Source organism: Dufourea novaeangliae, unplaced genomic scaffold (genome assembly GCF_001272555.1).
Source record: "Dufourea novaeangliae isolate 0120121106 unplaced genomic scaffold, ASM127255v1 scaffold267, whole genome shotgun sequence".
Classification (NCBI taxonomy): Eukaryota; Metazoa; Arthropoda; class Insecta; order Hymenoptera; family Halictidae; genus Dufourea; species Dufourea novaeangliae.
The window spans coordinates 184,069-198,902 of NW_015374140.1; the positions used below are offsets into that span (position 1 = coordinate 184,069).

At 37.8% G+C, this 14,834-nt stretch overlaps 3 protein-coding genes across 5 annotated transcripts; 2 read left to right on the top strand and 1 right to left on the bottom strand.

Annotated features, from left to right (window-relative positions):
* The first annotated feature begins 382 nt into the window (after positions 1-382).
* Positions 383-2,637, top strand: LOC107191448 (zinc finger Ran-binding domain-containing protein 2-like). Its single transcript, XM_015580504.1, has 8 exons — positions 383-763; positions 1,049-1,101; positions 1,271-1,352; positions 1,546-1,876; positions 1,954-2,045; positions 2,109-2,147; positions 2,338-2,400; positions 2,621-2,637. Exons 1-7 carry the CDS (start codon positions 690-692, stop codon positions 2,378-2,380), a joined length of 714 nt encoding a protein of 237 aa, XP_015435990.1. The 5' UTR covers positions 383-689; the 3' UTR covers positions 2,381-2,400; positions 2,621-2,637.
* Positions 2,638-4,662: 2,025 nt separating this feature from the next.
* LOC107191466 (protein BCL9 homolog) lies at positions 4,663-10,584 on the bottom strand. Its single transcript, XM_015580524.1, has 7 exons — positions 9,156-10,584; positions 8,803-9,041; positions 8,436-8,721; positions 7,976-8,340; positions 7,454-7,916; positions 6,997-7,204; positions 4,663-6,912 (listed from the first exon to the last, which is right to left on the bottom strand). Exons 1-7 carry the CDS (start codon positions 9,436-9,438, stop codon positions 5,025-5,027), a joined length of 3,732 nt encoding a protein of 1,243 aa, XP_015436010.1. The 5' UTR covers positions 9,439-10,584; the 3' UTR covers positions 4,663-5,024.
* LOC107191467 (integrator complex subunit 12-like) lies at positions 10,212-12,557 on the top strand. Of its 3 annotated transcripts, none has more exons than XM_015580528.1 (5): positions 10,212-10,263; positions 11,116-11,207; positions 11,449-11,814; positions 11,949-12,021; positions 12,095-12,557. In XM_015580528.1, exons 2-5 carry the CDS (start codon positions 11,181-11,183, stop codon positions 12,298-12,300), a joined length of 672 nt encoding a protein of 223 aa, XP_015436014.1. In that variant the 5' UTR covers positions 10,212-10,263; positions 11,116-11,180; the 3' UTR covers positions 12,301-12,557. The 3 variants fall into 3 exon arrangements, with proteins under 3 accessions (XP_015436014.1, XP_015436013.1, XP_015436011.1); XM_015580527.1 differs by lacking the exon at positions 10,212-10,263 and adding an exon at positions 10,771-10,864 and having other exon boundaries at positions 11,027-11,207; XM_015580525.1 differs by lacking the exon at positions 10,212-10,263 and having other exon boundaries at positions 10,902-11,207.
* The last annotated feature ends 2,277 nt before the right edge of the window (positions 12,558-14,834 follow it).

A 14,834-nucleotide genomic window follows, 5' to 3' on the forward strand; every position in this document is an offset into this window, starting at 1 on the left:
CCTGAACGCCATCTGTGGTTTGGTTAATTTCCTCTCCAAGAAGCCAACTGGTTGTGGCATCTTTGGGTGACAGACTGAACTAATCCTGATATTTTGTATGTTTGGCGAGCGCGCGGAGGGGGTGAGGGCACTTCTAAAATAGATGACGCCACATGTCATTAATTCTGAAATTTAATATTCGAGAATTTAACGTATGCAACGTATGAACGCATAAGATTGACTAAAGGGAAATAAATTATATACTCCTAATAATTTATAATAATTGCTTGAAGGAATGGTTGTCCGTAGCCATCTAGTGACAGATTTTTCGTATGGCGTCGTTTGAGTAGTGCTTTAGAACCGCCACGTTATGGCTTTTTTTTTTTTAAACATTCGTAAACCTTGTGATTGTGCGGTTAACGTTGCATTTACAGCAATTTACAGTGTGCTGTACTCCAGAGAGTTTCAGTGTATTAATTTGTACCCCCGTCATAATGCAATAGCTTTGAAACGCGTAGAACGTGTTTTACTAAGCTGTACGTTTAATTTCCTGGAAATATTTCACTTTACGTGGCTTGAACTATAAAATCAGTCATATCAGTGCAAAGGTTAGATTCACTTAGAAGAAATCTTACCTGAGAATCAGATGCAAGTGTGACTGTGACAAGTAGCCACTGGGTTTACTTACAGGCAATTAGGCCGGGGACAAAATGGATAGTAGTAAAGTAGATGACGATAATCAACGTAATATTAATGACGGGGACTGGATTTGCCCCGATTCTCAGTACGTAATTTCTTAATGACATTTAACGTTCTTCGTTAATTTTTAAAAACCACATTACTCATTTTCCAAAACCCATCCAGCAGTGAATCATAAAACTGTTGTTTAATTACCAGATAGTGTCATTTTTGATATAAAAAAAATAGCTTAGCATCTAATAAATTATTAGATCGATAGAATAATCAGTAATAGTCATCACATTGTACCGTTTATATTATCTTTGTAATATTTTTAAAGTCTTATTTTACACATCATTGTTTTCAAGTAGTTAGCAATTTAATGTTACAGGTGTGCAAATGTAAATTTTGCAAGAAGAAACTCTTGTAATCGTTGTGGAAAAGGTATATGATATTTGATATGGTAATGTATGAAACAATTTCTTTAATAATATTGCTTAAAGTAATATTGTATCAATAATTGGTTAATAATATCTGGAGTTAATTGCTGTTTTGCTAGAATCAAGATTCATACATTATGCATTATTATTAACAAATACTTATTCTGATATAGATAGAGGAGAGTGTCCTAAAAAAAAGAAATTGGGTCAAGAAATTGGAAAAGCAGCTGCAGAAAAAAGCAGAGGCTTATTCAGGTGAATATCACACATTTATACATTATGTAGTCAGTCCATTGAGATAATATCTTTATCCTGTATTAAAATCTTCTCAGCTTAAACATTACCTTGTATGTTATGTATTTTCAAGAAATATTCACAAATAATAAATAACAGAAATCAGCAGATAAAGGTAAATAACTTGATGTTAAAATTTTCGTTAATATTTCAGCGCTGATGATTGGCAATGTAGTAAATGTGGCAATGTAAATTGGGCTCGCAGACAACAATGCAATATGTGTAACGCACCGAAGTTTGGTGAAATTGAGGAGCGTACAGGATATGGAGGAGGTTACAATGATAGAGGAATTGTTGAGTATAAAGAAAGACGAGACGACGATGATGATTATGACGAATTCGGGCGTCGTAAGAAGAAACGGAAAATTGAAAATCGCTCAGATGACGATTCGAAAGATTCTAGGTATAGCAGCCCTGTACGAAATAGACCGAAAAATGAAGATCAGAGAAATGTTGTTGAGGGTGAAGATCATAATGAAGAAAACGTAATGTTTTTCCGAATTGTTGAACTAATTCGAAAAAAAAACGAAAAGTTGTTGATAGAATATATTTACAATTTTAGGAAGAAGGCGAAGAGGAGGACGACGATGACGAAGATGGAGATTTGTCCAAGTACGATCTGAGCGAGTGGGATGACTTTGCAGTAAAGAAAAAGTAAATTTCCACAACTAGTAATATTCTTATACAATTACTATATTACACAATATTAATTTTTAGTACAAACGGAAGCACACCGTCCTCAGAGGAGCGATCAAGGTAATCACGATAAGAAATTAAAAAGAAAGTAACCGTAGACTATCTAAGTAGAATTTCGTAGAAGTTTACTGACATCGTTGATGATAATTTCTTTATTATTAATTAAACAAGTCAAAAATGTATAATGTACTCTATTGCCAGGAAGGTGTTAACAAATGAATTTTATACAGTATTTGTAACGTTTTTACAGAGATAAAGACGATTGGCGCGATTCGGGTACATCCAGTCAATGAGATGCTGCGCAGAAGGAAAGGTTTGACTTGGGTTTCGGGTATAAAATTGATTGTGACAATGAATTGCAATTACACGATTGCTTTGTATCTTTAGAAAGTGTAATCTTTACTATATTCTATTGTAGACCAGTAGATGTTAGATTCTAAAATGGCATGGTCAAAGAGGAAGATATATAGACTTAACAAAACCTGAGGGGGTTAAAACTAGAATCGCTTGTTAAGTGAATGATCTTTTTACAGGTGAGAGGAAACCCCACATGAGCGAGAATTTCTTGGTGAAACTTAAAGAGATTCATGCGACGTGAGAAATTTAGTGATTTAGTAAGCACCTTTGGATAAAGTGATGATGGACAATATTATGACTTATTGCAAAGGGAATCGATTAACAATAAGCTTTACATTTTTGTGATTGAACCTCATAGCTTCGTTGACTCAATGGATGGAGAGTGAAAATGTAGGTTAGCTATTTGCGCAATATTGTTTTAAAAATATTGCATCTAGTAATATGGAGAGTCGTAAAAAGTACTTGGCGCAGGTAGAACGTTTCGCTAGTGAAGAAACTAAAAGTCAGAGAAAAAAAAACGATACGAAAAATGTAATTCTAATTATAACTCTATGGACGATGTTATGCGACTCGTTGTACAATTCTGCATTACGAATTCGTAGAAGAAATCTTATTTCTAACTAATTCAAACGTATCAAGTATCCGTAAATAGCTCTCTATCATCGCCGCATCGTTAAGACTTCTAATTATGATATCACAAACGCACGACGCCCTGGTAATCACGATTCGCTTTAAGATTGCCTCAAGCTGCTTCGACAAAAATTACTTCCTTTTCATTTCTTTCATAGTTTATTTCTCTCGCTTCTCTCACTTTCACTCTGTCTCTTTCTCTTTCTCTCTCTCTCTCTCTCTCTCTCTCTCAGTCTCTCTCGTTTTCTTTTTCCACGCGTAAAACACTAACAGTTAAATAAAATGTAATGTAGTATTAAAAAGAATCATTCCCTAATGAATACAGATATGTATTTGATGTCTTCGGAATGAAGAGAAAAAGGATACACGTTCTTGCTTTGACTATCACAGATCCGAGTAAGCTGGAAGCAGCCTGCTTAATTGAAAGATATAATGACATGAGATTTTCTTTTCACCATGTCAAGGCCTGCGCTTATCCACAACAGGCTTGAAAACGGTAAATATATCGAGACGAAAAAGAATCCTCCAACGCCCGCACTCAAATACCGCACCACGAGAACCCATTTATCGATCAATTTTGATGTACTGACTTCTTGTAAATATCTTTATTTTTCATTTATAATAAAAATCATTCATCAACAACATAATTGTTCTTAGTCAGTTACTCTTGTTTTTACCTTATTTATCATAAACTACATGGGGTCATGATTATGCACAGTTTTATTGGTCACGTGGGAATCGACGAGGGGAGAGGAGGTGAGAAGGGACGGGTGATACTGCAAGGAGTATGTTGCAACAGGTATATATAATATATATATAATATATATATAATATGTATATCGTATATATGTACAATTATGAATTTGAGCTTGCTTGACTGCGTTTCTTTTTGTTTTTTTTTCTTTAAGTATTCAGTGATAAAAAGGAAGGATGATGAATGGCGTATTTACCAGCGTATTCATTCTCGCTCCTTCGAAATACTTTTTTCTCTTGATTCTCGCACAATTACTTTATCACGAGTAATTATTTGAACGATAAAGAAAGAGGAGATACAATGTATATGTTCGATTTTGTTTTTCTCCTTTTTTCTTCGTTTTTCTTCGTTTTAATAATCCATGGAGTCTAGAAACGTTTTCGGATTTCTCTTTAGTTACTACCGTATATTCCGATCGACGAAACAACGATCACTACGAAGAAACCGGATTTTACATTAGTATTTACACGATCGCATAAACAACGTGCGTTACGCGACTATTTTTCTCTTTTCTCGTGAAAGTTCCAAATTTACAGAGAGAAAATTCTGATACGAAAGAAAAACAAAACTCCCCTTAAAAGGCGATTCAGAACGGATGTTCGGAAACACGAGGTGTTCGATGAAATGATTTGATCGTCTTCAGTTTCGAGAAACGCTTAATGGTTACAACGTGTACAGAGAAACAACACCGTAAACAAAGAATTGAACGAGAAAAGCGTCTTCTCGTCGCACGCCAGTCGATGTAACCACTACGATGAAATGGTTACGCATAATTACTCTTGATAATTAATACATCAACATTAGAACCTTAACAAAGTCGACATGTCTGTCCTTTACAAGATCGCTTAATTTAATAATAAAAGTGTACACTCTCCAGAAATATTTTCATACTCGACATCGGATCAGGTCCTGTCCTCAGTTAAACGCAATTGTCGAAAGGACACCAACAAAGGCCACCACAATCGTAATCATCGCAGTTACGATATATCTTTCCTTTCATACCCACACACTCGTAAACGCACATGCGCTCCCCCTCCCACGCGCCACTCTCTCGGCAACTTACTCTTTCTCTCTCGCTCTCTCACGCACCCCCCCCCCACCGCATTCTACCACTCGCTCGCTCACACTCTCTCTCGTTCTCTCTCTCTCTCTCTCTCTCTCTCTCTCTCTCTCTCTCTCTCCGTCATACACACGTTTTATTTGGGCATAAAGAACTGCTGATGCGAATGTGAATTCGGCGGTGGATGTAAATTAGGATGCGGTGGCCCACTACCCCTAGTACCGGTGGCGTATAACTGTTGTTGGAAGTTATGGAATTGTTGAGCATAATTTGGGTCCGACATGCTAGGTCCACTACCAACGAAAGGGCTGTTTTTAAAATTACTAGTAGCACCACCCATGCTTGGTGGTAGTGGTTGAGTCGCGTCAGGAGGAGGTCCTAGACCCATCGGGCTGCCTTTGCTGCCGGACACGTACATACCGGGGTTGGGTTGATTGGGAACTTGCGACACCATCTCGGGTGGGAAGACTTTATCTGGATCCATTGAACTTCCTGGAAAGACTCCACCCCCAACCATGTGCTGCATTCTCATTAAGTTTGGCTGAGGTCTCATGTTGCCGACAGGTCTCATCGAAGGATGCACACCAACTGACGTATTCATGGATTGTCCGTCCATCCTTGGTGAGCCTCCCATACCAGGAATACCACCACTCATGGTTGACGGCATGCCACCGTGCGGGCCCATACTATTTGGTACACATCCATTTGGGAAGTACTGAAGATTTACAGAGGGTGTGCCCATCTTTGATTCTAAATTAGTTAAAGGATTTGTGAATCGTTGAAGGAAGTCCAAACTCGGCGGTCCTCTGGGTGTATGACCAACGTTGGGTCTCGCTGGTAGATATTGTATTGTGTTCGGAGCACTAGGTTTCACTTGAACATTTGCTCCGTTGTAAGGACTAGGACCAGCAACGTGTCCTGTCATTAGTCTCGGTGGTGGTGCATGGGGATCGCCACCCGGATACGCACCGCCTGCATTACCCGAATGGCTACTCATCATGCCGTGACCCATTATGGGGTGCCCCATTTTACTAGGTACCCCAGGACTTCCTGTATGCGAAGTGGTTGGACTGTAGCTAGTCGGTGGTCCAGGTAAACCCATGCACATTCCTCCTACTTCGCCTGGTTCGCTAGCGGGACCACCCATGTGGCAATTTCCATTCATCTCGCTGCCCATTTGCATCATGTGCATACCGTGTGGGTTACCGAACTGCATCATTCCGGTGTTACCGGAATGAATAGAACCATCGTTACCCAGTGAATTACTAGTTGCTGTGTTGGTGAGTTGCTGACTCATTTGAGCCAAGGAAGTTATAGGGTCAAAGTGATTTGTACTCATGGCGGTCAAACTGCCGAGTCGCCCTCCGATATTGTTGGGATTTAGAGGCACATTGTCTGAAGGTTGACTCACGTTTATAGAAGGTCTTCCGCAAGGAAACGAGGCGGCAGTGCCTCCACCTAACGGAGGCACTACTGTTGTGTTTCCAGAATTATTGGAATTCACTACTGTAGACTGTTGTTGCTGTGGCGGTTGTTGCTGCTGCGTTTGCTGTTGCTGCTGTTGTTGTTGTTGTGATTGTGGTTGTTGTTGTGGTTGTGGCTGCTGCTGTTGGTGTTGCTGTTGCTGCTGCTGTTGCTGCTGCTGATTCTGGGGCTGCTGTTGTGGATTATCCTTTGTTGATGGCGGAGATGTGTCGGGTTTTGTAGTAGGTGATGCTGGTACTGTTCTTGGAGGACCCATACTGTCTGGTATGTTTGTATTGTGTGGTACCGGACTACTTTGTGCACTTGCGCTTGACTTGTTGCCGGGTTTCCCAGGATCTACTGGAGTATGAGGAGCACCGTTACCCGGTGTGTGTGGAGTATGAGGAGTGTGTGGGCTGTGCAATGAACCTGTAAAACCACGGTTCATACTATCCATCTGAACTGGACTTGCACCTTCAGATCTAGCAGCATACTGATTGCTGTTATCCATATTTCCCGACAAAATTCTGTTCGGTATATCTGTATTGCTGGCGGTGTTTCTGAAAGACGAAAATTCTGTTAAAGAACCACCAATAAACAATTATTCCGAATCATCACTAAAAACAAGTACACGATTGACTTACGTGGACAAATTGCCATCCTTCAAGCTAGTATTCGGCTGCTTCTGTATAGTCAACTCCTGCCCTTCAAACGTGTTAAGATACTGAATTTGTTGTGGACTCGGAACAGGCATCAAGTTCGCTTCCTTAACACCCGCTGCATTCACTGCTCCAGTGTGTTGTTGCTTTTGCTGGGCTAAGGATTGCAGCGTGCGGCAAAACATACCATCCACTATGTTGTAACATATAACATGGTCAATCCACCGCATAATACAACAGCAGTGAACTTTTAAAATATTCTATATAATATCACAGTGTTACTTAGTTCTTGTATCAAAATCCTTCGAGTGCGATTTAATGTGAGATATGTTATTGAATGTATTTTAAAGACAGTAAACTTATTACACCGATTCGCTGTATTTTAAAGACAGTAAACTTATTACACCGACGAAGACGTTATTGTTTTTACTTCTAGACTTACCATTAGGTGGTTGACTGGTAGGGAAGTCCAAAGATGAATCCTTTTGAGCAGTCGTTCCACTTGGACTAAGCGTCGAAATGTGCGAGTGAGAAACCGGTGTGCCTGGATTACTGTGGTTTAGTCTTGTCGTTGAAACTGCGGTTGCGTTACCAACTGTCGGATTAGGGGAATCCTGACTGGTCGGACTTTGTCCTGGCAGGTGATTCGTTCTCTGATTGCTGAGTTGGAACTGTCTGTTGCAGTCTGCTGGTGAATTTAGTGCTGAACTTGCACGAGGCGACGGTAACGACAAATTACTAGTGGGATTATTAGGTGACGAAGGATTTGGACTTTGTATTGCGATTGGCACACTTGCTGATCGAGTTGTTTGATGATATGGCGGTGGTGGTCCTTGACTTCTAGGAACTCCAACCATTCCAGCACCTCGTAATGAAACACCGGTACCAGGACTTCCTACACTGGCCTGTAATATATACCAAAGTCAGATATTCGAATCGGGTATCATATTCCAAATCAGTTTACCTTGGTTTTTCCATCAAGAAACTGGTGCTGTAATTTATGCCAGTCCATGCTCGGCGGACACTGTGTTGATACAACTGAAGGAACATTTGTTGGAGGACACGATGATACTGCTTGTGTTGTTCCTTGTGTTGCATCTAACGAGTTCGTAGGTTCTTCTTTATGCTCAGGAAATAACATCATTTGCATTTTCCTTATGGTCGCTAATTGAACTTCTCTATGCTGCCTTTGTTGTGGGGTTAAATTTTCATCCGGAACTTTAACACCTTGCAAAGATGGTTGCAGACTCCCTGGACCTGGACTGGTACTACCTCCTAATAAATTGGGACTGTGGCCCATTGTTGTACTATTAGGTGGCTGTGGATTTGCTACAATAAAATTATGCATATTTCATAAACATAAAATATCAATTGTATTTCATTTTTAGATATATGACCAATTGATATATCAAGTGTATAATTACCTGAATTACCAGGTGAATTTGGTACAAGGCAAGGCACATCTATATTAGCATCATCCAGTGATGGTTCAGAATTACCGAGAGTGTTCCCACCATTCAAGTTTCTTAAATTAGGTTGTTCATTCCAGAATGGAGGAGCATTAGGATCTATAGCTGGTAGGTCTGGAGGTTGTTCTGTTGGAAAAGTATTATTCGTACCTCCTTGATGACCTTTCTGTTTCATCATAGCCAGATTGTTTAACCATTGTGCAGGATTCTGTCGAAACTGATTTACTTTATTTGGGTGTTTCTAGAATAATAGAATTAAATTTTTATATTGACAAATATCAAGATAATAAGAACAAGTCCTTAACCCTCTATATATGCATACCTCTAAATACTTTTTAGTGCCTGGCTGTGCACAATGATAAGCAATAATTGATGGATATTGCCCTTGCAACACTGCATCTGCACCCTTGTTTGCTAATGTTGTAGAAAATACAAAAATTTGACTTTGTTGTTGCATGTATTGAGCTTCACCGCTTCCTGTACTAGTTCCCATTTGTTTTCCAAGAACATTACTAACTAATGGCTGAATTCCATCTCCAGAGATCACATTACCACTACAATCTAGAAAGAAACAAATAAAACATAATTACATGAAAAGAATGGCAACCTGGCTGATTAACTGAAAAACTTAAAGATTATAATTGAATTCAGAACTTAAAGTAAATCTATCAGTACCGGGTAAATCATCTGTGGGATTATTATGATCTCCTTCCTGTTTCACTGAATTTAAGATCGGTTGATTCGTGTTATTTTGATTTTCTCCTGGTAACGTACTGTCCCCGTTAGTAGAATCCAGGCAAGGGTCTCGTGGACATTCTGTTGTGTCCTCTCCAGTTGTATCATCATTGTTGGCTCCACCACCTTCTTCCTTGATTTTGACCGGATCTGTATCAGGCTCCTCTTTCACAACAGTAGTAGGCACACAACTCGGTTCACTGGGTTTCTTTTCTGTTTTCATGTTTGGAGGCTGCTTGTCAATTATCCTGTCAGACGTTGGTCAGCTGTATAAAAATCAGACGCATGGCCACTACAGTCCGCACCGCGCGGAATAACGACGCACACGAAACGTTGATTGAGGTTAACAACAGGAATATCGTTGACCGGTATCGTGGTGCAAGTGTGTCCTCACAGAACGGTGCACGATAGCCTTCGCGTGGAAGTCATATCTGTGGATCTGTTGATTCTCACGAAACGTTCTGGTGACCGTCGCTCCCGTACGTTTTCAGTCATTTAATCCGGGCCAACCGCGGAATCGGATTCCTACGTATGGAGGAATCTCGGTTGTCAGCGGCCGACTGATACAGGAACACGATAGCCAAAACCAATACCCACGGAGGTGGTAACGATGAAAATATTCTAAATGTCAGCCTCGTCTCCGCAGCAAGTACATAGCGCGCCTCCGGCTTTAATGTCGTTGGGAACACTACGATGTAACCGCGTAAGATGTGTCCAAAACATAGAACGGGGGCCAATGCACGCTGCACTCAAATTTCCTTGCCATTCGCGAGCATTGTTCTCCAACTTTATTTGTCACTTCATGGTCGCTTTGATTATTTATTTCTTTTACGCACGGCTGCCAACCACCCGTCGAAAGTTAGACATCGTTTTAATGCGCCTCGAGACGACAAGGAGCGACTTATTCTTACCCGCGCTCGATAGAGAAGGACCGAACTAACAGCGCATCCAGCCGTACTTGACTCGTTCCCTTACACTCGATTGCCCGCAGGGTTACTATTTTAGTCTTTCTTTGCTTGTATTTTCACCATTCTTTCGCACCTTTATCGTGAGTATCCACATACCGAACGCGCATACCTTTGTCCGTTCCGCGCCACCAACACGGACTTATATTTCCACGCCGATATCTCCCTAGATACCAGGACACCGCATTTATTTTACCCACAGAATTAAAACTATGTGAAAATTAAATTTCGAATACGCGAAGAGACAGGGACAAGAGACTATCGGCGCCAGTGCCACTGTTCTTTTAACTCTCGTTACTTTTTACTGTATGCGGCGGAACGACACCGTTCCGTATATGGTTATAGTTTCAAGGCGGTATTTTTAAAATCAATTTAAAAAAAATGCAAATTCGGGTTAAAAATTTAATAATTATTTGTAATTTCTTACTGTAAGTATTCAAGTTATAACTGCAGATGGGTAAATACATCGTTACCCTTGATTGAAAGAACATGAGGAGAAGAAGACCGAGATTATCGTAAACTTGTTAGAATTGTATCATTCCCATTTAGCTTGGTTTGAATTAAAGAAAAATTTTTTGTATATTAATTTTTCTTAATTGATATCTGTGAATACGAATCGACAGATTTTCTAACTGTATTATATAAATTCATCGCACCTATTAAATGCAATACAAAAGATAACAGGTAAATACATATAATATCAGGGAGTGTGTGTGTGTTTTTTTAACATTAATTGCAGTCACGTAATTTATACGAGATAAATATAACCTACAGTATTTTGTAAGATTCATAAGAAATGTATATAATGCAACAAAGAATTTATATCAATATTTTCATACCTCACAGGTTAAAACAAAATTATTGAACCATGTCACAGTTTGAGCTGGATCCTCAATTTACCCAAGGTTTACATCTTTTACATTCCACTAATAAAGATTCAGCAGAACAACTACGAGTACTCTTGGATGAGGCAATTAAACAGAAATATGGACCATCAAAAATGTTGTCCAATGTGTTGCACAAAAAGGTAATTTATACTAGTGTAATTGAACAAGGTGTATTCCTTACACTGTCGGAAGTATTATTTGAACTAAATTGATCAATATTTACCAAGATATATTTACGGATTTAGTTCCGATATCAGGACACTTGTGAAGCGTAGAAGATATAATTTACAGAAAAAGATACCCAGTAATTGATCCTTGATATAACACAATCATTATTCTGTATTTTTTGAACTAGTGTTCCTAGATTTTTTGGATTTTCAGTACATGATGGAAGAACCAGTGCTAAGTGATCATAGCAGCAGCAGCAGTAGTAAAAAAAGCAGAAGCTCTGGATCTTCTTCCAAACATTCGAGCAAATCCAGTAAAAATAGTTCCCCAGTGAATCTGCCAACACGTGACACTCCACCTATTATACAGACTGATGACACATTAGCGTTAGAAATATTAGAGGATGACTTGACCTGTGTCATTTGCAAAGGAATGGATGTTGGAGCACGGAACAGACTTGTAGAATGTTTGGAATGTCATTCTTTGTATCACCAAGAATGTCACATTCCACACATTTTAGACTCACAAATAGATGTTCCAGAGCTGACATGGTATTGCTCAAATTGTTCCAAATCTCAGGTGTGTGTATTCACTCACATTATAGCTTATGATTTCCTCTTGTATCTATGATTACTTTCCTTATGTTTGTTTAGAACTAATAAATGAACTGTAAATTATAAATAATTATAAATTACTCCTCTTCTAATTCATAGATCTCAAAAGAAAGGAGTTCACCAAAAACAGTAACAGAAAGCAAGTCCAAAGAACAGAAGAAATCTAATTCGAGTAAGTTTGATGTTCAAGTTATCCATAAATACATATATTCATCTTGAATTTATGTCTCCTTTTATTTGAGTAGGTGCAGGAAATAAAGTAACACCTAATATTCATATTATAAGTGCAGACAGGAGATTAAAGGACATGATGAAAAAAGCAAAGCAAGATAAACGAAGTACAAATACCACTCAAAGTTCAAAGAATTCCTCATCCAGTTTGCCAGCACTGTCTTCAACAAAATCTCAGGAGAAGTCCTTATTATACAAAATTAAGTCAGGTGTAGAATGAAATTCTGCTCTATACGATAATCGTGACAATATTTTATAACACAGAAGAAATTTAAACGAATTTTATAATATCAACTTTATGAGACGATTATAAGTGCTTAGCTAATTGGACTATAATAGCAATTTCGATGACTATTGGTAACATAGTTAACAAAACACTAATATTGTTTTATGCCAATGAGCATATGAGTAATCATTAAATAATGAATATTAACTTTATATCCAGCTACACACAACGTTTCCAAAAAAAGTCTAAGAACCGTGACGCATGATGTGATTTGTTATGATAGTTTTTAAAGCTAGAAGAATAGAATTTTTGGTACAGATGTACGTTAAATTTAAATACAAATATAGTTCACATGGAAGAAAGTTTTTAAACATTGTAGTCGGTCACAGGTTTTTCAAGAATCAAATTCATTTATAATACCAATATATTTTTGCAATTTTCCAAATGCTTATTTGTTTGTCCCTACGTCCCATTGAAAATTTGGCAAGAGTCATTTCGTTCTCGATTGTTACTTAAAACCTACTTATATGCGAGATGGGGGGTTGAGTACTATTTACAGAGGGGTTGCATTTTCCACGCACGCACACACACATCGACAAATTCTCAATCGCGCAGCACACGTAAAGCAGTGATGTACACTTTCAGTATAAACGATTTGATAAACCCTTAAATGAAATTATTTGTACAAACAAAAACATGTATACAATACAAATTATTAATATACAAAATCATTCAGTTACGTACTTCTGTAACAAGGGTAAAGATTAAATAATTATACAAGTTCTTTTCCTGTCAGTACTAATGACTCATTAAAAGCTTAAGGGTTTATCATATCTTCACCATTACCTACACATACACGTTATGTATAAGTAGGGCACATAACGAGAAAAAGATACATTCGAAATTCGCGGAACAAAGACGCGCCCGCTTTATGTATTATTTTCATACACTTGGATCCTGGATATGAATACACTTAAGTCTATTCTTCCAGGGCATAATCATCCCCCCATCGTTTTCGAAGCCTTAACAGAGAATAATTTTAACTCGACGCAACGTTCGGATCAGCCTATACTACGAAGCATAACGTACTAATCGACTCGTAAACCGCTGAACATTCTTTCAGTTTAATTACAATACAATACATACGTTGAATGCGGAATTGACAAGCTTTTCAGATGGATGGAGTTAATTGTCGAGCGTTTACGAAAATCGGGAAATTCTGCTACTATTTATACAAATTTCAAATGAATTTCTATATTTCTGAAACAATGAGGGATTTAACACAAGATGACGTTTGGTATAACTTAAATGAGTGACCTCTTATGAAGCTTCAAGTTACTCTAAGGCGATATCATAATTATATAAGTAAATTCTTTCTTTTTCACCGGATAAACGTTTGTTCAGAGTTAAAACATTTGAGGAAACGCAGCAGATTTTCATCGAAATTTCTATGTGCATACATGCGTTAAAAAATGTAGCGTGTTGCACAGGGCATTCCCATCGAATTGCGCTCGAACGTATGATGTACTTCGTGTACTGTACAATATATTTTGTGTAGACCTCTGAAATAAACGATCATTTAAGAATGTACCGCACACTTGTTACGAATCATTCGTGCTCTGATTCTGTTATAAAGCAACCAAATGCGTGTGCAAATAAGTCCGCACGTATATAAGCGTACGTCAATCTGAACTATACACAACAATATAAATTGAACATTTTTTATATCTTCGGAACAATTGATCCTTACATTGTGGACGTAACATGCTGATTTTCTTCATCATAGACAAGTTAATTGTAAATTACTTGAAAAATGTTTAATGTTTCATGGAGCTCAAATCCTTTTTGCATATTATTCTGTAACATAAAAATGTTGCATTATTATAGTAATGCCAATAGAGATTTGAAAACATTTCTTGGAATGTATACATATTGTCTCCACAACTTCGGGGGTTGCAATAAATCAGAATTAAAATAGTGTAGTATAAAAGGTGAGACAAGTAGCTCTTAAGTAAGAGAAATGATTTTCAGACTAAAATCTCACTTTATTAAGTTCTGTATTGTTTTCGTTAATTGTTAAATAATTTCCTAGTGTAGCTTTCTGTAACTACTTATATTCTGTGGGCAAAAAAATGTTATAGTAACTTAATGATGAAGTTAAGAAAAAAATATTTAATACAGTTTACAATTAAACTGTATATAAAGAATACATCATTTGCATAATACTTTAATTTAACATAAATATTCGCGTTACGAGATTTAGAATATCAGACTTATAGAACCAAGTTCATTACTTTGAATGAAAGGTAAAAGTTATTTTACAGATTATAATTTCATTCAATGTAGGAAGACTATCTAACAGTACAATACAATCGAAAGGAATACAAGTTTAGTGTGAACACTACTTGCCAGAATATTTTATTTTACAAATGATATTAGAAAAAGGAAACGACTGCACGTCCAATGTGTTCCAAGATTTTGAAAAGACAAGTGTTTCTTTCAATCGTCTAAAATTCCTATATATTCAG